This window comes from Pyrus communis, chromosome 13 (assembly GCF_041283825.1).
Source record: "Pyrus communis isolate YQ-2024b chromosome 13, ASM4128382v1, whole genome shotgun sequence".
Classification (NCBI taxonomy): Eukaryota; Viridiplantae; Streptophyta; class Magnoliopsida; order Rosales; family Rosaceae; genus Pyrus; species Pyrus communis.
In genome coordinates this window covers 18,955,112-18,977,827 of record NC_142577.1, presented here as the reverse complement: position 1 = coordinate 18,977,827, position 22,716 = coordinate 18,955,112, and the positions used below count along the sequence as shown (strand labels likewise).

The window sequence follows — 22,716 nt, the reverse complement described above, 5'->3', positions numbered from 1 at the left end:
ATTCGAACTTCTTATGTTTTTGTTCTTTTCACTTGCAACTTAAAAATAAATACAGCACCTGCTCCTCCTCAGATTATAAATTTATGAAAAGAACCAAACAAACATTCCAAAATGGTTGATGAGACAAATAGAACAGTTATAAATACTGTGTAAAATCAAGGAAACAAGCGTACACATAATACAACAAAAATCCTAATAGAGAACTTCAAAATGTTGTTCTACCTTTGGCAAATCATGTAGTTTTATATCATAGAGGACCAAAAACGAACATATTATCAACAAAGCAGACGAAGGACAGCAATCATGGGTGCCTATTTTTGGAAAGGAATTCACTCCGGATCCCTTTCCACCTAATCCACTTAGTCTGAGACTAGAAATTTGATTCAACGGCTACAAACAGGAAACCTCTCCAAAAGTAATAATAACTGTAGCCGTTGGATTAAATTTCAACGGCTCGGATTTCGAACTAGGTGGATTAGGTGGAAAAGGATCCGGAGATGATTCATTTTCCTTATTTTTATACATTAACAAAAAAAATATTATTTACAATTCCCATTTTATCGTAACACAAAATAATCATTCTACTCCCATTTTCAACACGACTGCTGAAAACCCATCCCCCACCAGACATCGCGCCACCACCCAAACAACCACCACGTGACTCCCTCTCAACTTTAGCTTTGCCATCTTCTCCGCTAACAAAAGTTGCGTCGAACACGATCCCAACACATACTCATTAGTGGCGGAGTTCGTATTTCATGCGAGAAGAGGCATCTCACAAATTTAAAAGGAATTAAACAGATAGTATTTACAAAGTTACTAACCAAAACATCATAAAGTTTTTTTAGTAGTGCTGCACTTTTTTATAAGGATAAAATTGAGAGTTTAGGTGTAAAAATATTAAAATTGGGTGTAGAATGAGAATAGTTGGGTAAAATAAAATTTCACAAACTAAATTCATTTAAATTAAAAACACAAAAATAAGTGTGTAACTTACACAAAGAGCTAAGAATTTATTAGGTTAAGTCTCCACTAATATAATCTCCTAACTCATATTTCACTTTTCAATTTCATTGTATTATGTGATTCAAGTGAAATAAATTTTAGACTCAATTCATCTAAACTATGGAAAGAAATATTCAAACTTAATGGCGCGCTTACGTAACCGTAATCAAAATAGAGGAATTGGATTGAGGAGGAATTAAATTGTGGAAGAGTTAGAATTGGATTCATGTTGAAGCTATTTACTTAAATGTTCTGGAATCAGAGTAAAAATGAAATGAATTTCATATCAGTTGTTTACTAATTCACTTGAATCGGAATAGAAATCAATATAATAACTAAAATGCCCTTTAGTTCTTTATTTTTATTTTTATTTCATCTATATTTATTTTTAATCACATTTTCATTAGTTACTTTAAAATGGACTCAGATCCAACGCCCAAATTATTTTCACCTCTTTCTCTCTCTCTCTCTCTCCCCCCCCCCCCCCCCCCCCCGGGATCAACTCTTCTCTTTCTCCCTCACTTGGAAGCACCCACCACCGCCACACCTGCATCTTCTCAATCTTCTTCAACCTCAACCCACCCCAATTAAATTCCTTGTTTATTTTGTATTTCTTATCTTCGAATCTTTAATTTTTGTTGTATGTTCAATGATATTTTTGTAGGTCATTTGAATTGGGACTTTATTCAACACGAAGAAGAAGAATTTGCAGCATGGGAGGTTGGGGCGGGAGAGAGCCGGAAAGGGTTGCTGGGTTGTGTAAGATGTGGAACTACAACGGGAGGGTGGATGTCCAGAAAAAGATTTTGAAGTATTTATACATCTATTGGAGATTAACTTTAGAATTGGCTAAAATGGCTATTTCTTTAGGGGCTTGTAGAAGGATCCAACACTCGATGGAAGACCATAGTCACCATCAGAATAAAAATGGAAGTTTTCTAGGGAAGTCTGGGATACTAGTTCAAATTCATCTTCCCAGTTCCAACACTCAGCAGTGTTGCGTCTGTCGAAGCATATGCGAAGCCTCTTGATGAGAGGGCATAATAGGAAAGAAGAAATGCATTCCCGATTCCTTCACCATCCCGGAATCCAAATACCTCACCCATGGAGGGAGTCCAATTCCTCCGATTTCAAGAATTGAATTCCATTTTTAGTGTGGGTCCCACACACTTTTGATTCCTCTAAATTGTAGTAAACAAAAGAGTTATCCGTAATCGGAATCGGATTCCTTATTTTCATTCTGATTACGGGTGCGTAAACACACCCTCAGTGTAAAGGAGCAAAGATACTGCTCTAACCAACTTAGTTAAATTCATGTATACATATGCATCATTTATGAGTTGAAAACTTCACAATACAAATCTACCACAAGATAATATGAGTCTAAAATGTCATTTTTATTGACACGCGCGCTAAAACACCAAAATTAAATATGATTACAACACAAAAGCTAAGCCATAACTAGTCTTGAATTTGGTTGAATATGTAGGACTCCCATGCATGTGCATCTCCAGTCTTTGCTCCTTTTGCCCGCAGCAGTACATGTATACTCAATTATATGCTCTGGTTAGGTTTTTGTGTAGACTTATTAGTTTTGAGAACGGTAGCTTCTGTTATATAGATGGTATCATTCACCTAACAATATTTGGTACGCAGGACCTGCATTGCATGGGGACCAATATTCATTCACTGCAGGCCTTGACGCAAAAGTACAGACGCATCGACTTTTTATCATATAAATCACATGCCATGCAATCGTGAGGTTTCTACGTGCTTCTGCTTCGGAGTATAAGATATTTCAGATTTTTTTAATTGTTAAATCTTTAGCGGTTAAAAGGTTAGGAATATAGTTAGAGAATCATAAAATTTTTGCTTGGTTATTAACTTGATTTCAGTTTAGGCTACAATTTGAAGTTCAATTCGAACCTATTCAAAGTTAACAACCAAGACGATGGAAGAGTTGGAAAGAGAGCTGTACGATTGAACGTAAATTAGAACGACGGAAGAGTTGGAAAGAGAACTGTACAATTGAACGTAAATTAGAACCCATATTCAATGTCATTATAAAAGAAAAGGAAAATATATTTAATACCCGAAAGGTACAACAAAATACAAGAGATAAGAGGAGATTGTTTTTCACACCCTGTTTAGCCTTTGTTTTCAAATCGAGCCTAATATATAAAAGTACTTTTGTAGAAGCCACTTTTGTTTACAAGTGCTTATTGAATATGCGGTATTTAAAATATAACAAAATGTTTATAAAAAGGTTCATGTGATTCCTAAAAGTACTTTTATAACTCAGAACATTTTCTACCAACTTCCCAAATGCGTTTTTTTAGCCAAATAAATACTTTTAGTCATTCTAAAATATGGTCAAATAGGTCGATAAAATAGAACAAGCCAATATAAGATGAACAGGGTAAAAAAAGAGCATAGTATGAAGTTTTCTGTAGGACCCATCACACCTACCATTTTCCAACTATAAAGTCTTTCACAAGATTTTCGTGATTTAAATTTAAAACTTTCCCCGAAATGAAAAGGTTCCACATTCTCATTTGTGCCACAAAACCATAAAATAGCACATTTACATAATAAATCAATTCTGTATATAATAGACGAAACTTTCACATACTATTTGTCTCTTCTTGTACATTTTTATTTACTTTCGGCTGAAGCAGTTATTTAGACGGAAAACTGAATGTATATTGACACACTCTTCAATACATACGAAACCAACATATAAAATGATAGGGCTCACCTCCATATGTGTCAACTTTGTTGTGAGCATTTTGGGATAAGGATCCTCTCCTAATCTAAGGATGAGGATCCTCATGATCAAGAGATGTGGGTCGTTGGATGAAAATTTAACGGCTACAAACAGGGGGTCCCTTTAAAGTTATAATAATTATGACCGTTAGTTTTCATTCAACGGTCCACATCCCTTGATCATGAGGATCCTCATCCTTAGATTAGGAGAGGATCCTGGTCCAACATTTTGCTCACCAAATTTTACCGCTGAATTAACTATTGTTAGATAAGTATTAGTTTCGAAATTTGTGTAGCATATAAATTAAACGGAGGAGAATTCTTTACCTTCCTATTCTCATTCTTTTTCATCCCCTCCTCTTATACATTACTTTTTATCTTATTATTTTTATAAAAAAAAATCAATATAAGATGTTGACGTGGCTTAACTACGACCGTTCAAAAAAGAGGGTATAGAAGAGTAGAAAGATTAGGAGGGTAGATAATCCTCCTCCAAATTAAACCACACTCATCAAAACTGTACCACAACTTCATGGTGGTGATAAAAAAATAAAAATAAAAATAAACTCCAATATATCAAAAAAGTTTATTAATTTTTAGCCTTTAAATTTAATTAAGAAATTATTTAAAATAAAAATTAAATAAATGTATGCAGAATAAGAAAAGATTGTTTGGTTTTGGATATCGCTTCCATAATATATACGTTAAAGAAAAGAAGATAAAAATTAAAAGTTAGGAAGCTTGGTTGGTTGGTCCATGTCGTTCAAGTAGTTGGTTTAAATGTTTTAACTGCAGCTCGTGAAGAGATAGAGAAGGACGGGAAGGTGAAAGGGAGATGGGTTTTCTTTGTTTTGTCAGGTTCTGTGGTTTTGGGGCCTGTTGTTTCTGAGTAGTTGTTTGTTGTAGTTGGCAATTATCTTTGTCCTCCTCCTGATGGACTCTCCAAGGATCTCTGCTTTCCTCTTCTTCCCTCCACAATAAACAACCACCATTCTATTTCTTCCCTCCATTTTATTATTAATATTCATTACCATATCAGCCTCCATTAGCATTGGATGATTCATCTCTCTCTCTCTCTCTCTCTCTCTCTCTCCCCCTCTCTCTCTCTCTCTGTAACTCTGTATTGATTGAGATAACAAGATTTGATATATATGGTGAGAAGAAACAGTTTAACATAGAGAAATTAATAGGTTAAAATAAAAAAGGAATGAATGGTGGTACTGCTTCTGAAGAAGAATTCTCTGAGTTTGTAGAGGTTGATCCTACTGGAAGATATGGAAGAGTAAGCTCCTCTTCTCCTTTCCTCTAATTTGTTTTCAATTTTCATGCCTTTTTGCTATTTAGGTTAGTTAATAATTTTGTTTTTAACTCCCAAGTTTGCTGTTTTTTTTTTTTTTTGCAGTACAATGAAGTTCTTGGCAAAGGAGCTTCAAAAACAGTGTATGGTTTCAATACCATTTTCAAATTAATGCATAAGTTTGACTTTTTATGTGGTTTAATCAAAACCCTCTCAAAATACCGTAGAAGTTTGAATTTGTATGTGGTTTGTTCAGTCAAAACCCTTTTGAATTTATGCACAAGTATATATTTTTATGTGGTTAAATTCAAAACCTTTTTCAAATTGATGCCCAAGTATGAATTTTTGTGTTAAAAAAATGTATTTTTGTTCATAGTTTGTGTTGGTTTTTGCAGATATAGGGCCTTTGATGAGTATGAAGGGATTGAAGTGGCATGGAATCAGGTGAAGCTTTATGATTTTCTGAGAAACCCTGAGGATCTCGAGAGGCTATACCGCGAAATTCATCTACTCAAGACCTTGAAACACAACAATATCATGAAGTTTTACTCCTCTTGGGTTGATAGTACCAACAGAAATATCAACTTTGTTACTGAGATGTTTACTTCTGGTACTCTCAGGCAGTAAGTTTCAGTTTCACCCTTTGTTTTCTGGTCCGAGACTGTAAATTTTTGTTGATTATTCAATGTGGGGTTTTTTTTTTTTTTTTATTTATTTATTGGTTTTTGTGTGTAGGTATAGGCTAAAACACAAGAGAGTTAATATCAGGGCAGTGAAGCATTGGTGCAGGCAGATTTTGAAAGGGCTTCTCTATCTTCACAGCCATGACCCTCCTGTGATCCACAGAGATCTCAAGTGTGACAACATTTTCATCAATGGAAACCAAGGTGAGGTCAAGATTGGTGATCTTGGCCTCGCTGCTGTCCTCCGTAAATCCCACGCTGATCGTTGTGTTGGTAGGTCATTTCTAGGTGCTTGAATGTCTTTTCAGTGATTAGAATATGTAGAATTGCTTGACAATTTGAGGTTCTTCAAGCATATGCCATTGTTCATAACGAACTTCCGGATATTTGTTTTTCTCTAATGAACTAATTTGATAGAGTTTTTGTTCTTTGAGATCATCTCATCTTTGTCTTGTTTCTCTCTCTTTTCCTTTGGTTTCTTTCCACTTGCTCAGGAACACCGGAGTTCATGGCTCCAGAGGTTTACGAAGAGGAATACAATGAGTTGGTTGACATTTATTCTTTTGGGATGTGCATCTTGGAGATGGTTACCTTTGAATATCCATATAGTGAATGCACTCATCCTGCTCAAATCTATAAGAAAGTTATCAATGTAGGAACTCTGAACTCTCAAGTTACTTTTCTAGTTGGTTTTTGTTTCTTCCAAATGATTTATGTATTTAATTTTTGATACAGGGGAAAAAGCCAGAAGCCCTGTTCAAGGTGAAGGATCCTGAGGTGCGGCGTTTTGTTGAGAAATGCTTAGTGACCGTCTCTCATAGGCTTTCTGCTAGGGAGCTTTTGAGAGACCCTTTTCTCCAGGTTGATGACTACGGATACGATTTAAGGCCAATAGAGTATCAAAGAGATATGTATGAAATAGGGCCTCTCTTAAGACAACCTCACTCTTCACTTCATCAAAGTAACAGCTCTTTGAGCAACGGGCATGGCAATTATCTTGGTTACGAAACAGAAAATGATTTGGACTACAATCCGATTGATTATGGATTGAGCGAAATTGATCTCTTCGCTTGTCAAGAGGATGAGCATTTGGGAGATGTTGACCTCACAATCAAGGGGAGGCGAAAAGAAGACGATGGCATCTTTTTAAGGCTCAGAATTGCAGATAAAGAAGGTAAAAGTTTCAGTCTAACTGCATACATGTGCTGTTGTGTCCTGTAAATTCTGAAATGAAACTAAACGTTCCTTTTCTCTTCAGGCCGCATCCGAAACATCTATTTCCCTTTTGATACTGAGAATGACACGGCATTGAGTGTTGCCAGAGAGATGGTTTCTGAGCTTGATATCACAGACCAAGATGTTACAAAAATAGCAGAGATGATTGATGGTGAAATTACTACCTTGGTACCGGAGTGGATTAAGGGATGTGGCATAGAAGAAATTCCCCATTGCAATAATGCAAGTTTTTGTCAAAATTGTGCTTCGTATGGTTCCATTTTGGATTATGCATCACCAGATATTCCAGGCGTCAAGCACCTCCAAGTTCTTCAGTGCTCAAAACACGGATCAGCTGCTGTCCATGGACGTTTCGAAGAGATTACATACCAAGTTGAAGGCGCAGAGCATAGTCTTACAGGTGCACCTAGAACATCAAACCATTCTGATGGCTTGCACTATGCTGATATCTGGGCTCAAAGAGAAGGACCGGAATTAAGTTCACAAGGTTCAGGAGATTCGAGTGATATCCAATGCAACGAAAATCATGAAGCATTGGATGTAACAAACTTTGGTAAGGAAGAGAGAATTATAATGATGGACAACCAGAGCGATTCGAAAGCAAGAAAATCTTTCTCAGAGAAACTTTCAGCCAGTTCTGATCGGTTAGATGATTATGAGAACGAGCTTCGTCAAGAACTACGATGGCTCAAAGCAACGTATCAAATGCAGTTGAGGGAGATTAGGGACCAACAGCTTGGAGCTAGACCGAAAGCTTCAAGCCTAAGTCCAAATTCAAATCACTCAGGGAACAGGGAAACAAATGGAGCTTCAATGTCCTCGGCTTCGCCCCAGCGGACGAAAGAAAACAAAAAACCTTCCTTGAAATCGTTGTCCTCGGGGAAGCATTTCACATATTCTCCGGTGGATGCTGAAAAGAAACATTTGGCAAGCCCTGGTGTCCAAAATCACGAGGCATTTGATGGGGCTTACAGTCCTGAACAAATCATCACTGCAAAGAGTTTCTACATTGGTGCATTGCTTCCACACTCCCTTCACCGGGCAACTTCTCTACCGGTCGATGCTATAGATGTTTAAGGGCCTGCCAACTTCTCTATTTCTGTCACCAGGTTTACACCACACCCTCAAATAATACTAGCAGCTGCCTCTTTTCACCGATACGAAAAACGAATGTGATGGATATTACTTGTACAACAGTACAAGCAGAGATGTAATTTACAGCTTGTAGGTTTTGAAACAATTCCAGGTAAAACAATTGAATCAATGAACATTACCCACTAACATGAAAGTAACAAGGCTTGATTACATGAATTTGTGTCTCATATCTCAGAAGGAAGGAGATAAGAGTTAATGTGATTTATGATGACTGCAGATGATAGTGAATCAGTGATGGGAGTAAATTAGTTGATACATTTCTTTCTGGTCTATAGAATGCCTTTACAAATGAATATACCTCGTGACATGCAAGTTCTTCTAGTCATTGAGACAAGTTCCCAATACTTGCTCCCAATACCAAAAAATGTCAAGAATGTTAGACGACCACTAGAGGAATGGTATCTTGTTTCTTATTCCGATGATATTAGATTACAAAAGCTTAAGCCGCCTAAAATGAGATAACAATGTATGTAACTTAGTATAGCACCTAGAGGAATACTAGGTCAGTAGACCAACAGGCAACAGCTACAATTTTGTCTGTTGTTAATGATCTACTTCCCTTTCCTCCGCCCAACCTTCCTTTTCTTTTTCTTCTTTACATAAGGTAAAAGCTCCTAAAAAAATACCACTTTAAGAGGACTTTGGGATGGTTGCTGGTTTTAAAGAACAAAAGTAGAATGGTCCAGCTGAGAGTCTACCATATAGCTCCACTGGTTTATGTATCATGGACCTCACTGTGGCGCCATGTGAATTTTGGCCTCACCAAGTTGTCAACTTGTGCTATGATATTTGAGGATGAGCATTTCCTCCAAATCAGGTATCACTACACCAAATGACTATTGGTCGTAACCGTATCCAATGACTATTTCAAAGTTACGTTGAGGTTAAATATGAACAACAGTAACTCTCTGCTGCAATTTTAGTATTTAATGACGGATGTACACTAGGGCAAGTGAAGGCTATTGCCCGTGTTTGGCTATTGCCAATTTTTGTAGTATCCTTGAAGTTGCCTCACATTACATTAACGTACTCTTTGAGGATATGTGTCATTTGAGCAAGGTGTTCGACAAAATGCTAGTATAAGTGTTGGAAATAGTTATTTTAGAAGCTAGATATTGTGGTAAGGAATACTTCCGACCTTCTCTTGAAAATCAGTGTTTGAACGTCTCTAATCTTGCCTCACCACAAAAAACTCATGAATACGCGATTGCCAACACAAATCGAAGATCAATAAGCAAACCATAATCCAGAGCACAATGATGCATTATTAAAAACGTTGTTGAGTGTATCAGGCTTTCGTTTCACTTTGGTAACCAATGTTTGCATGATTGCATATCTATCCCCCCGCGTGCAGCATGAAATCATTGAAACAGCTTTCTGCCTTGCGAGCTATAGAAAACGTGATTGTACGATAAGCACTTTCACGCGTAGACAGATTCCATTTCTCATCACTCTTTTAAAAGTTCTCTCAAAACAGCCTCCCATATGGAGTGGGTTAAGTATCAGCCCATCAGAGGAAAAAAAAAAAAAAAAAAAAAAAAAAAAAAAACAATAATAATAATAATAATAATGAAAAGTAAGGCTTGACCGTACATAAAAGAAATTATTGACCACCATCACCACCATTACCATCACCATCACTACTACGACGCATTGAGTATATGTCCAGTTCCTGTCATCCTCGTCAGCCCCTAACCTCCCCACTTTCCCGTTAAACTTCTATGACTTTTCCGCACCAACAGGTGATCAAGAAAACAATGTCAGAATTCCAGAGTCGGTGACGTTAACCACACAAGCGCACTATTAGAACCTTTGTTATGCATGTTTTTTTTTTTGGGAGACTTTGGATACGGTTCTTAGTTATGAATATTCTTTGATTGAAATCTTGTTGATTTTTAATTATTGATCAAGATTCCTAAAATTAATGTGATAATTTATTTCTATGTACGTTACTATATTTTTTAAATTAAAAATCAGAAATTTTAGTTGTTTATATAAATGAGATTTTAAATAAAAAAAACCATAATTTATGGGATTAAAAATATTAAAATATAAATATACTATTGTGTGTGTGTGTATAAACATGGGCACATTCATCAAAATTAACCAAAAAATTAATTGTATCAAAACATGGGTACATTGTGACATCCCATATCGCCCAGGGGAGTGATCCTTATATGTATATTCCCATCCCTACCTAGCACGAGGCCTTTTGGGAGCTTACTGGTTTCGGGTTCCGTAGGAACTCCGAAGTTAAGCGAGTAGCGCGCGAGAGCATTCCCAGGATGGGTGACCCATCGGGAAGTTCTCGTGTGAGTTCCCAGAAACAAAACCGTGAGGGCGTGGTAGGGGCCCAAAGCGGACAATATCGTGCTACGGTGGTGGAGCGGGCCCGGGAAGTGGTGCGCCCCGGGTCGGGATGTGACAATTTGGTATCAGAGCCTAACCCTGGTCGCGCGTGTGCCGACGAGGACATCGGACCCCTAAGGGGGGTGGATTGTGACATCCCACATCGCCCAGGGGAGTGATCCTTATATGTATATTCTCATCCCTACCTAGCACGAGGCCTTTTGGGAGCTTACTGGCTTCGGGTTCCGTAGGAACTCCGAAGTTAAGCGAGTAGCGCGCGAGAGCATTCCCAGGATGGGTGACCCATCGGGAAGTTCTCGTGTGAGTTCCCAGAAACAAAACCGTGAGGGCGTGGTCGGGGCCCAAAGCGGACAATATCGTGCTACGGTGGTGGAGCGGGCCCGGGAAGTGGTGCGCCCCGGGTCGGGATGTGACATACATTCTTCAAAATCACAAAAATAAAAAAATAAAAAAAAATAAAAAGAAGAAGATATTAGGCTTAATAACATTAGTAAATTTCTTCGATTAAACTTGACATGGATACATTTTAAAATCAAAGAAAAAAGAATGTACCCATATAAGTTTAAAAATGGATTAGAAAAAAAATTGAATAGATTTTATATAAAAAAATTGTAGATTTTACATATAACAAATTGGTATATTTAAGAATGAGTACATTTTAAGATTTAAAAGTTTTACATGAATGGGTACATATAATTAGCATGGGTACATTTAGCAAAATAAAAAGTACAAATAAAAAAATATATGGGTACAAATACAAATAAACTTTAAAAAATAAGGGCACAAAAAGAAATTAATATATGGGTACAAATTAAAACTGAAAAGAAATTTGGTACAAATTAAAAAAGAATTACAAATTAAAAATGGGTACAAACTAAAACTAAAAATATATGATAAAAATTTTATTTATAAATATAAATATACTAATTGTAACATTTTTAACTTTAAATGAATATATTTAGAAATAAAAAAAAAAATTTATTATTGAAATAATTAATGATGTTATTAATACTCAAGGACTTTGATCAAAAATTGAAAATGAATAGGATTTTAATCAATGGAGTAGCAAAAGGAAGGATGAAAACCTAATTTCTCCTTCTTTTTTTTTTTTTAACATCGACGGTACGCGGAAAATTTGTTGATATGAAAAAAGAAGTTACATGTAGTCAGAAGGGACATAAACATTACCTCTTATAAAACAAGAAAAACAAAATATAAGAAAATTTTTTTTTTGGGGGGGGGGGGGGGGAGGGAAGGGATATACACTTTACCCCTCTTGAAAAAGAAAATACAAGAACAAGAGGAGGGACATAGTGTTGGCCTTTTAGAGATTGATACCATCATACCCTTGCATGTTTATACTCAGTAAACCTACGCTGTGCATGGACATTAAATGAACATGCATTAACCTTAATCTTTCGTTGTGGAGCCAAAAATAATCACAAGGCGACACGTGGATTTTTGGATAGAAGAAGACAAAAATATCCTTGAGGTATACTGGGAATTATCCCTCAACCAAGTCAAAAGTGCCCAAAGAAGGTAATAAATTCAAAATTATTTCATAATTCCTCATTCCATATTTTCTACAAAGCAATCATTCCATAACCTTCAAAACACTCCATAAAAATTAGGTTAATTGGTTAATTAATAGATTTATTTCCTAATTAATCCATTAATCACCAATTAAATCACCCATTATATCAATTAATCACCCATTATACCAATTAATCACCCATTACAAAAATTATCACCCATTACACACCAAAAATACCCTAAAGGGCCGGCCACCTTTTTCTCCAAAGGGGACTGGCCATGCTCTATATATTGAACCCATTGTTCTCTAAAAAGCTAGGTTCATACTTTTGCTAAAATTCTCCAAAACTCTCAAACACTTTTCTCTGTAAATTCTAACTTTGTCATTGGAGGTTCTTCGGCCAAAGCCCTCCCCCAATTCATTGTGGGCGCGTGAGGCTCTTGGCCTTGACCTAAGGTGTTATTTGTTTTGTAGGTGTAATTTTGTCCAAGATCAAGGAGGAAGAAATTTGCATCCACACTCGTATACAAGGTTGACAAATCTAACCTGAATTCGTAGCCATCTTCAGCACTTGAAGAGTTAATTCCTAGAAGAATGATTAGCCTTCTCTTCTCTTGTAATCACGTTAGAGTTCTCTAGTTTTCAATGGGACAAACCAATCTATATGGAACAAGGACAGACCACCGAGAAAAGGGACCAAGTATGTGTGTGTGTGTATATATATATATATGTATATATATCAACATTGCAACTGCTTCCTCCCATTACGTGAGCAGTTGCAATCAGTTGTTAAAGAAACCAGAACTGCATCATTCTAATTTCAAATTAGTTTCTTATAGTTTTCCCTCCAAATGGTTGTTATCCGGTTACAACCCTAATTAGGTCTTATTTCATATATAGCTCATATTACTTGTGTTATTGCATGACTTGGTGTTTGATCTTGCTCACCAAAGAAGCTCACCAAAGAAAACCTTACATTATCCCACATGAGCAAGATTAAACACTCTAACATTGCTGCATTAAATAGGTAACATGTGATCACTGAGCTATTAAACAAAAATGACTTATGACTACTTATCATTCAATACATCAGACGAACTTTAGAAAAGCTGATATTAAAGTTTGCATCAAATCTTTTGAAATCACAACTTATCATATCAAATATAAGCATTGCCAATGAGGAAACCTTATTTGGGATCATTATAGTATACTAATTGTGCTCCCACATTTCTTTGGTCTTGAGATATTAAATGAATATCTCATACATGTGAAACTTGCAAGAATTAACACATGCACCTGACATAATTTGGTGTTGTACTGATTCATTATAATCATTAAGTCAATTAAGTACATTCATAATACATCATAAAATGGCAAGACATTAACCATAATTGTCTCACTCCCACATTCAAACTTAATCAAATGAGTTATGTAAACCCATACTTGTAACAAGATTATTGAAACTTGTAACATATATAGCTTTTGTTAGAGGATTGGCTATCATATCACGAGTGTTGATATGCTCAATGTCTATAATACTTTCTTTCACTTTATCCTGCACCTTCAGATACTTAATATCCATCAACCTTGATGCTTCATAACTCTTATTGTTATTGGCGAAGAACATTGTAGATGTATTATCACAGAAGGTCTTCACTGGCCTTTCAATGCTTCTAACTACTTTCATATGATAAATCAAATTATTCAACCAGTTTGCTTGTCTTCTTGCCTTGAAACACTCAATATACTCAGACTCCATCGTTGACACTGCCCTCGTTTGTTGCTTCTTACTTTTCCATGAAACTGCACATCCAGCTAACATAAAAACTTAACCACTAGTTAACATTCTTTCATCAACACATCCTCCAAGATCAGCATCAGTATAACATGTTAATTCTAGATCTTCAACATAGTGGTAACACAATACATAAGATTGTATCTTCTTTAAGCACCTGAGTATTTTCTTTCCAGCATTCCAATGAGAAAGTCGTGGATTCAATTGAAACCTTCCCAAAACACTTAATGTAAATGCAAGATCTAGTCTGGTACAAACTTGAGCATACATCACACTGCTAACCAATGAAGCATAAGGTTTGTCCTACATCTGTTGAATCTCGAATTTAGTTATGGGACATTGCTTGGTAGAGAGTTTGTCTCCTTTACCAATTGTCACATCTCCATTGTTGTTTTAACATCCATTTGATGAAGTTCTAAGTTGAATTGTGCAGTTAATGCCATAATCACACGAAATGAGTTTTTGGTGGAAACGGGGGAAAATGTTTGAGTGAAATCCACACCTTCCTTTTAAGTAAATCCTTTAGCCACAAGCCTTGCCTTATGTCTCTCTACATTTCCTTTTGAATCTCTTTTAGTTTTGAACACCCATTTGCAGCCTATAGCCTTAGTTTCTGGTGTTGGTTCCACTAAACTCCATATGTTATTACTTGACATAGAATTTAATTCATCAACCATTGCTACAAGCCAAAAAGAAACATGAGTACCTGTCAATGCCTCTTGATAAGTGATTGGATCATCTGAATCACTGATATTGCTGGCCTTCTTTGTCTAGAAGACTTTCTTGTGGATTGCAAAGTTTGAGCACTGGTTACTGATTATGAAGGCTAAAATGAAACTAATGTAGTACTAGCACTAGGCCCCTCAATATTTGTATCATTAGTATCAAGAAATGGTTGTGATAAGGGTAAAGAGGGCTAAATATTACTCACTGATACAATAGATGCAGGAAAATGAATGTGTGCAGTCAAAGTGTCAATAGATGGAGTTAACATGGGAACTGGCAATTTTAACATTGAAACATGATTTTCAAAAGGCAAATTGGTACATGCAAACTCATTTTCTTCCTCAAAATTATTCGAATACTTGGAGCTAACTTCATCACAACTGTCATCTTCAATAAACTTTGCATTGTGGGTCTCTGCAAGTCTAGTGTGAGATTGTGAGATTGTGGGCAATAAAATCGAAATCCCTTGGATCTTTCAGCATAACCAACAAAGTAACAAGTTGTTGTCTTCAAATCCAATTTTCTTTCATTTGGATTGTAAAGCATGGCTTCACAATGCGCAAAAACTAGGTTTCCTTCCTGTCCAAGCTTCAAAAGGTGTGAAACTAGCAGCTTTGGTTGGCATTCTATTGAGTATGTAATTGGTTGTTTTGATGGCTTCACCTCATAAAAATTTTGGAAGATGTGCATATGAAAACATGCTCCTCACCATGTCTTTAAGAGTTCTATTTCTTATCTCAGTTACTCTATTCTATGATGGTGTACTCGGGGTTGTATATTGAGCCACTATACCCTTTTACTGCAAATACAATGCAAATGGTCTCTTAAGTTGCCCTTGTTTTGTGTATCTCCCAAAGAATTCACCTCCACCATCGGATCCCACTATTTTGATTTGCTTATTCAATTGTTTTTCAACCTCAACTTTGAAAATTTTAAAACAGTTTAAAGTTTGAGATTTTTCAGAGATAAAAAACAAGTATATCTTGAAAAGTCATCAATAAAGAGAAGGAAGTAAGAGTGTCCACATATTCTTTTTATTGGAAATGGACCACACACATATGTGTGAATGATCTCCAAGATATCACTGCTTCTTTTAGCTTTGTTCTTGTTGGTTAAATTAGTGGTTTTGCCCTTAAAGCAATCTATGCAATCCTTGAAGTCATCAAGGTTAACATTTGACAACATACCATCCTTCTTAAGTCTCAACATTCTGTCTTTGGAGATATACCCCAATCTTCGATGCCAAAGCATGGAAGATGTATCATTAGTGAGCATTCTCTTTGGTGTAGAATGCACTATATTGAAACAATCATGATAATATGAACATTTAATTTGCCAAAGGTCACCATTTGGGAAAGCATAGCCAATAGCACTGTCAAACTGGTACTTAAGATAAAATTTCATTTGATTGGAATCTCCAATACAAGAGAAACCATTTTTAACAAATTGAATCACTGAAAACGAATTCCTTCTAAGTGAAGGTACATAAAATACATTGTTTAATGCTAAAATATAACCAGATGACAATTTCAACATGACAGTACTAACTGCTTCAACCATGACTTTATTTACATTCCCAACATAAACATTATAGGACTTTATACTTGTCTCCTTATGGCTTTGAAATCCCTACAAAGAATTCGTTATATGGATGGAACATCTAGTGTCAAACCACCAAGAGTTTTGAAGTACAAAAACCATATTTGATTCCACAATAACAAAAACATCAAAAACAGTCATACTTTTCCTGATTAACCATGCTTTAAAATTTGGGCAATTCTTCCTTAAATGTTTAATGGATTGACAGTGATAACACTTTTTAAAATGAGTTTTTGAACCTGTAAACCAAGTAAGATAAAGGCTCCAACAATTTTGAGAGATACACCTGAAACTTTGATTTGTTTCTTGGGACCAATTGCAGCATTTGGAGTGGTTCAAGATTTAGAGGCTTTGTTGCCCTTATAATTATCATTTTTGTTCCCCACAATCATTTTCCCTTTGCCTTTGCCAGTATTGACAAGATTAGCCGGTTCCATTCTTTCAGCTTTGGACTTCTTCAACCTCTATTTCTCTTGACAACATATGGTAATGAGTTCGTTAATACTCCATGTTTCCTTCTAAGTGTTGTAGTTGACCTTGATCTGGTCATACTTTCCTGATAAATAGTATAAAGCCATATGCACCAGAAATTGATCAGTGATACCAATTTCCATTGCATTCGGTTTGTTGGAAATATTCACCATCTTCAACAAATGCTCACGTACACTACTTGGCCCATCATGCTTGCTGTTGATAAGTGCAGAAAGTGATGCACCCATTTCTGCCTTGTCAGACTTCTTAAACTTTTCCTCAATCCTAACCATATAGTCTTTGGCTAAGTCACAACTAGATATACCACCTCTGATGTGTTCTTCCATTACATTCTGCATAATGAGAAGAGACATATGATTGGCTCTTTCCCATTTGGCAAAGACCTGGTTTGGTACTGAGGTGATTCTGAAAAAAGCTGCTATCAAAAAGAGCTGGGAGCTGTTTTTGTGTTTGGTAAACACTCAGCTTCAGCTTTTTTTCACAATTTTGGATGAAAAAAAGTCAAAAACAAGAAGTTGCAAAACCCAGCTTTGAAAAACCAGCTTTTTTTCACATCTGTTTTACATAAAAGTTTACTAAACACTCTAATACTGCTTTTTTTTTTTTCAAAAGCACTTTTACAAAAAAGTTTACCAAACACTCTGCTGCTTTATTTCATAGCTACTTATTCTCACAGCACAGCAGAAGCAGCTTTTTTTCAAAGTACAGCAATACCAAACCAGCCCAAAGTGTTCCCTTTCTTGAGCAGTGCTTCCACCAACTAAAGTTGTTGGTTGAGGAGTCTTGAACGTGATGTTGAACTCGAGCATTCCTAAGTTCATTTCAATTTGTTACTTCCAAGTGTTGAAGTTGTTACCATTCAACTTCTCAATGTTAACAAGGTTAAGCATATTTAACCCTGCATCATGAGACATTTGGATTGAAAATTCATAAGTATTGTAAACAAGAACTAGTCTTAATTGTCTTGTCACACTTAAACTATGAACCCAGTTACACCTTTGGGAAAGAAACTGTCTATAAAGCATATGAATTTCAACTTCATTGCATAGCCAAGTATAAAGGACATAATCTTATGTAATACTACACCTTTAGGCAAGAAGTATCACACAAGCACTTAATTTCATCACTCAATATACATCAATTCATAACAATCCCAATAAATAAATTTCTTTGGAAATTTCTTAACTTGATAATATTATGAACTGCTATTTGTAGTACTCTTTATGAATGCATATAATCTTTATACTTATTCAAACACTTTGGTGTAAGAGTTAAGTATATTACATGATATCAGTACTCAAAATTCAACACATATATTTATGATACTGGTATATCATTTGCTGCAATGCAAGTTATTGCAGATTTTCACAACAGCGGAAAGTTCATCATCATCATCATACATTTATATATACATATATATATATATATATATAATAATAATTAGATTTGAAGGGACCGACTCTGATACCACATGTTGGCCTTTTAGAGATCAATACCATCAGACCCTTGCATGTTTATACTTAGTAAACCTATGCTATGCATGGACATTAAATGAACATACATCAACCCTAATCTCTCGTATACAAGGTTCACAAACCTCACCTGAATTCGCAACCATCTTCAGCACTTGAAAAGTTAATTACTGGAAGAATGATTAGCCTTCTTTTCTCTTGCAATCACATTAGAGTTCTCTAGTTTTCAATGGGACAAACCAATCTATATGGAACAAGGACAGACCACCTAGAAGAGGGACCAAGCATATATGTATACATATATATATATATATATATATATATATATATCAGCATTGCAACTGCTTCCTCCCATTAAGTGAGCAGTTACAATCAATTGTTAGAGAAACCATAACCGCATCATTCTGATTTCAAATTACTTTCTTATATTTTCCCTCCAAATGGTTGTTATCCAGTTACAACCCTAATTAAGTCTTACTTCATATGTAGTTCATATTACTTGTGTTATTGCATGACTTGGTGTTTGATCTTGCTCACCAAAGAAAACCTTACACATAGACCTTACCTATCTTGAAAAAGAAAATACAAGAAAAAGATTGGGTGGAACCCAAACCCCTATATAAAACTAAAAGGTAAGAACCTACAACACAAACTGCAAAATGAAAAGGAAAATCCAAAAAGATTAGGTAAAAATGAAAATCACACCTCAAGAATGGGAGAAACCTGTAGGGTGGCATGCCCAAAAAATCTGAGTGCAGAATATGAAGAATCTCATTAGGAGGAGAGGCATGCCAAATAAGTGAAGACGAGAGAAGCCCTAAATTGGCTAATTTGTCAACAACTGCATTCCATTCTCGAAATGTATGAGAGCAATAGAATACCATGTTCTGCCATTGAAAAATACAATTTTTTTCCAACGTGTCTGGAGTGAGAAGGAGGAGAGAAAAATCCAGAAGCAAAACAAGATATCATGCTGGAAGTCACTTTCCAGCCATAAATTTTTCCATCTCCGCGCGTGAGCTAACTCTATAGTAAGGATGACAGCATGAACTTCTCATAAAAAGAAGTACGATGCCCAAAGCTTAGGGAGAAACCACCAAGAAAATAACCTACAGAATCTCGGAAAACCCCACCACAAGTCGCATGACCTGGGTTACCTTTAACAAGGTCCATTAGTATTCACTTTGACCCAAGAAGATGGAGGGGATGCCAAAGAACATGGACTATAGAAGGAGCTTTACAAAACTGAACCAAAATTCCAAGACAGACTAAAAGTTACTTATCCAAAATACCTCGTACCTGACCAAAGGTGAAAACTCCAACATGTCTAATCCAGGCCAAAATAGAATGGCAAAGGCGTGAAAAGGGGGCTTACTTTCAAACTTCACTTTGTTACGCATCTTTCAAACAGCCATTAGCAAGAAAACCCTTGAAGTTAGCCAGATATTGCAAAGTTGTGGAGAAAACTACTTTGACACAAAAGCAAACCATAAATATGCGAAGGAACCCATAAGTGGAAGAATTGTGCCAAATTGGGTAGCTAGCCAACACCTAGAACATTGTGCAAATTCACAACTTAAAAATAAGTGTTCAATAGATTTAGAATTCTTGTAGCATAGTTGACATATTGGAATCTGTGGAATGCCCCATCGCTGAAGTTAATCCTCCATTGGGAGTTTTTTGAAAAGAATATTCCAAATTAAAATAGAGTAGCGAGGTGGAATGAAAGGACGCCAAATAATGGAAGCCCAACTCTTAACATGAAATCGATGACGAATAATTTCATAGCCATCAGAAAACGAAAAGACTCCAAACGTAGAAGCTTTCCAAATAAACATGTCATTGTCCTCACCAATTGGAAGCGGCATCTCTAAAATCTCTTTAGTCAAGTCTAAAATCTCTTTGTTATGCGGGTAAAGAACTTTCCAGAATATTAAGAGGAGTGATTACTTTTTGATATTTGGTTGTATAATAATTAGGTTTGTGTATGTTATCGTTATGTCGTCAATATATATGATCAATACATCGTCATTACTAAAAAATGATCATTTATACAGCCAAATGGTAAAAATTAATCATTCCTACCACTTACCTTATAACCTAATACCAACCTTTTTTGTCGGTGGTCAAGATGTTTACTCAAAATAAGAATGGAAAAAATTGTAACACTATTTGGCACACGAATGGGATATGGGGATATAGTGCTCCACTCCCACAGGCACCGATATTATGTTAATTTTTCCTCATTATTTATGCCTTCGTGTTTATTATTATTGTTAATGTTTAGGGCATGAACCCTACTATATTTGGGGTTGATGTGCTCATCCAAACTCTTTGTATTTAGCCCCTATTTTATTGCAATTGCCTCTCTGTTATTTTAAAACAAAACACGGGGACCTCACCGGCTTATATCTTAATAGGACGGAAGGAGGAGGAGAGTTTGGCTCCTTTTAACGATAAGGAGAAGTTCTTCCCAAAATATTTTGTGCCCTATGTATAGAATTTTGTGCTTATGATTAGAATTGTTCATATTATAACTACTTTGTAAAGACCATATCTGTAAAAAATAAAAAATAAATTAAGCCAAGATCATTTAGTTAATTAATTGTGGTATATAGATAGAAGATTCGTAATGCTTTTACTAAATCTGTTCATCTAATTTTAAACAGTTTAATGACTAAACAATCTTAGTTTTAATTGATTTTTTTGGAGATGATGTTTAAATAGTAATTTATAATATGAACATTTCTGATCATAAACATGAAATGCTGTGAATAGACCACGAGGTGTTTTAAGAAGAGTTCTTCTTAATCCTTGAAAAGCCAAGTTTTCTCTTGGAAGAGTGCCTATATGGTAAATACCAAATGGTAATTAATAAGGTGCTAACTCTTTTTTTGAACGATAATAAGGTACTAACTAACCACTATTTTTTAGGAGAGTTCTAATGATCGGAACCTTGTAAAGGTGTACAATTGGATATGTTCCCCTTACATCGACTTCTTTCTCCTTTTGAAGGAATTAAGCTTTTTCTGATTTCGGTAGAAGTATATTGGGCTTCTGAGTTCTGATCCAATATGTTCCTTTACAGATGGATTGGGCCGGTTAGTTTCCTGGGTACGAGGCATTTGGGCCTTGACTAGATACTGTGGTAAAAAAAAAAAAAAAAGGGAATAAAATAAAATTAAAAAAAAAGGCGCGAACAGCAGAAAGAAATCCTTTCGTTTCTCTCTCGGTCTTCAGCCAGAGTCGCCTCCTCCTCCTCTCAATCTCATCCGCTCCGCCGTTACTGCTACGGTTTTACCAAAGGTACCGTCTTTTTCTTCCCTAATTTCTGAATCTTCAAGTTTGTCTTGGATGTTGGACAAACCAAGGGGTTATGGAAAGACGAGGGATAGATGACTTGGAAATCACTCAACCAAAAGCAACGGATCTCGCTCGAAGTTATTAATCATGGATTTGTTCACACGACCAAGCCAAATGCTTGATTTGAGAAGAAGAAAAATGCTCTCTTCAGTTGCACAAAGCAATAAATTTTAATCCATTCAAGTCTCCCTTAAACATACATATCAAGTCCTTTAAATAGAGAGATTACAATACACTGGTAGAATAAATACTTAATACCAATATTATAGTTTCCAGGCGTGTAATTAAAACATGGCTTTGAGAGATGAAAAGCCACCAAGAACATGGCATCAATTCAAACTCCTAGTTCCCACCGTAGAATTTCACTTGATCATTATGTGTCAATTTTATGTGTTTATTTAGTCTGTATATACATTTCAAGTTATACTTTGAAGACATTTGCACATTGAGAGTCCATTAGGTCTGTGTCTGATATTTTGTCCTCTTTGTTAGGGACATGCTGACAATAGTCTCAACCGACTATGGCAGACTAAAAAACCTGGAGCTAAGCAACATTCGAGCGATATATCTGTCTGTTCTCTACTATTTCTTCCCTCCGATTTATGTTCTTGAGGATACAAGTGTTCAGTATTTGAACAAATGTATGACCACGAGCATTTTTTTTGTTTTCATTAGTATTTTGACAATTAATCTATGAAAAAAAATACTAAAGATTTAATTATATTGCTCAATTTAGGATACTGTTTCCACTGGCAATGCATCATGATCTATGTGTAATCCATAACTAAATTCATAGTTCCGCAATCTATTCAAGTAACTGAATCACATTCAAACTATATAAAATTGTAAACCAAATGTAGAAATTGTACTAACTTGAATCGAAATGCTCTTCTCCTCTCTGTACTCCAAAATGTTTAAGCTCTCGATAAGGCAAGCAATAAGTGATTTGAACTTGTGAATAAGAGATCATAAACCATTCCTAATGTGACCAAAATTCTTCTCAACCCTTTGGTGTAGTTTGCGATCTTGTATACCATGTTTTTCATAGTTGATAAGTTGCCTGCACATATTTCTGTTGTTTTATATAAGACAAGCTATTGGAGGAGGGGGAATCGAACTAAGGGCTCCAATGTATGGGATAAATGCTCTTAACTACTTTGGGTAAGGAATACAAAATGCTCTCTCATGAGTTGTTAACCGCTTTCAGGTTCACACCAAATAAT

At 35.8% G+C, this 22,716-nt stretch overlaps 1 protein-coding gene across 2 annotated transcripts; it reads left to right on the top strand.

Annotated features, from left to right (window-relative positions):
* Positions 1-4,444: 4,444 nt before the first annotated feature.
* On the top strand, positions 4,445-8,298 carry LOC137737410 (putative serine/threonine-protein kinase WNK9). Of its 2 annotated transcripts, XM_068476869.2 has the most exons (7): positions 4,445-5,053; positions 5,174-5,211; positions 5,464-5,691; positions 5,804-6,024; positions 6,246-6,403; positions 6,487-6,925; positions 7,010-8,298. In XM_068476869.2, the coding sequence occupies exons 1-7, from the start codon at positions 4,979-4,981 to the stop codon at positions 8,062-8,064; spliced, it is 2,214 nt and encodes a 737-aa protein (XP_068332970.2). In that variant the 5' UTR covers positions 4,445-4,978; the 3' UTR covers positions 8,065-8,298. The 2 variants fall into 2 exon arrangements, with proteins under 2 accessions (XP_068332970.2, XP_088538593.1); XM_088682467.1 differs by lacking the exon at positions 5,174-5,211 and having other exon boundaries at positions 4,577-5,053.
* Positions 8,299-22,716: the final 14,418 nt, after the last annotated feature.

Coding starts and splice junctions, on each gene's coding strand:
- LOC137737410 (XM_068476869.2), top strand. CDS start 4,979: ATGAATGGTGGTACTGCTTCTGAAGAAGAATTCTCTGAGTTTGTAGAG. Junction 5,212..5,463: donor AAAGGAGCTTCAAAAACAGT/GTATGGTTTCAA, acceptor TGGTTTTTGCAG/ATATAGGGCCTTTGATGAGT. Junction 6,404..6,486: donor TCTATAAGAAAGTTATCAAT/GTAGGAACTCTG, acceptor TTTTTGATACAG/GGGAAAAAGCCAGAAGCCCT.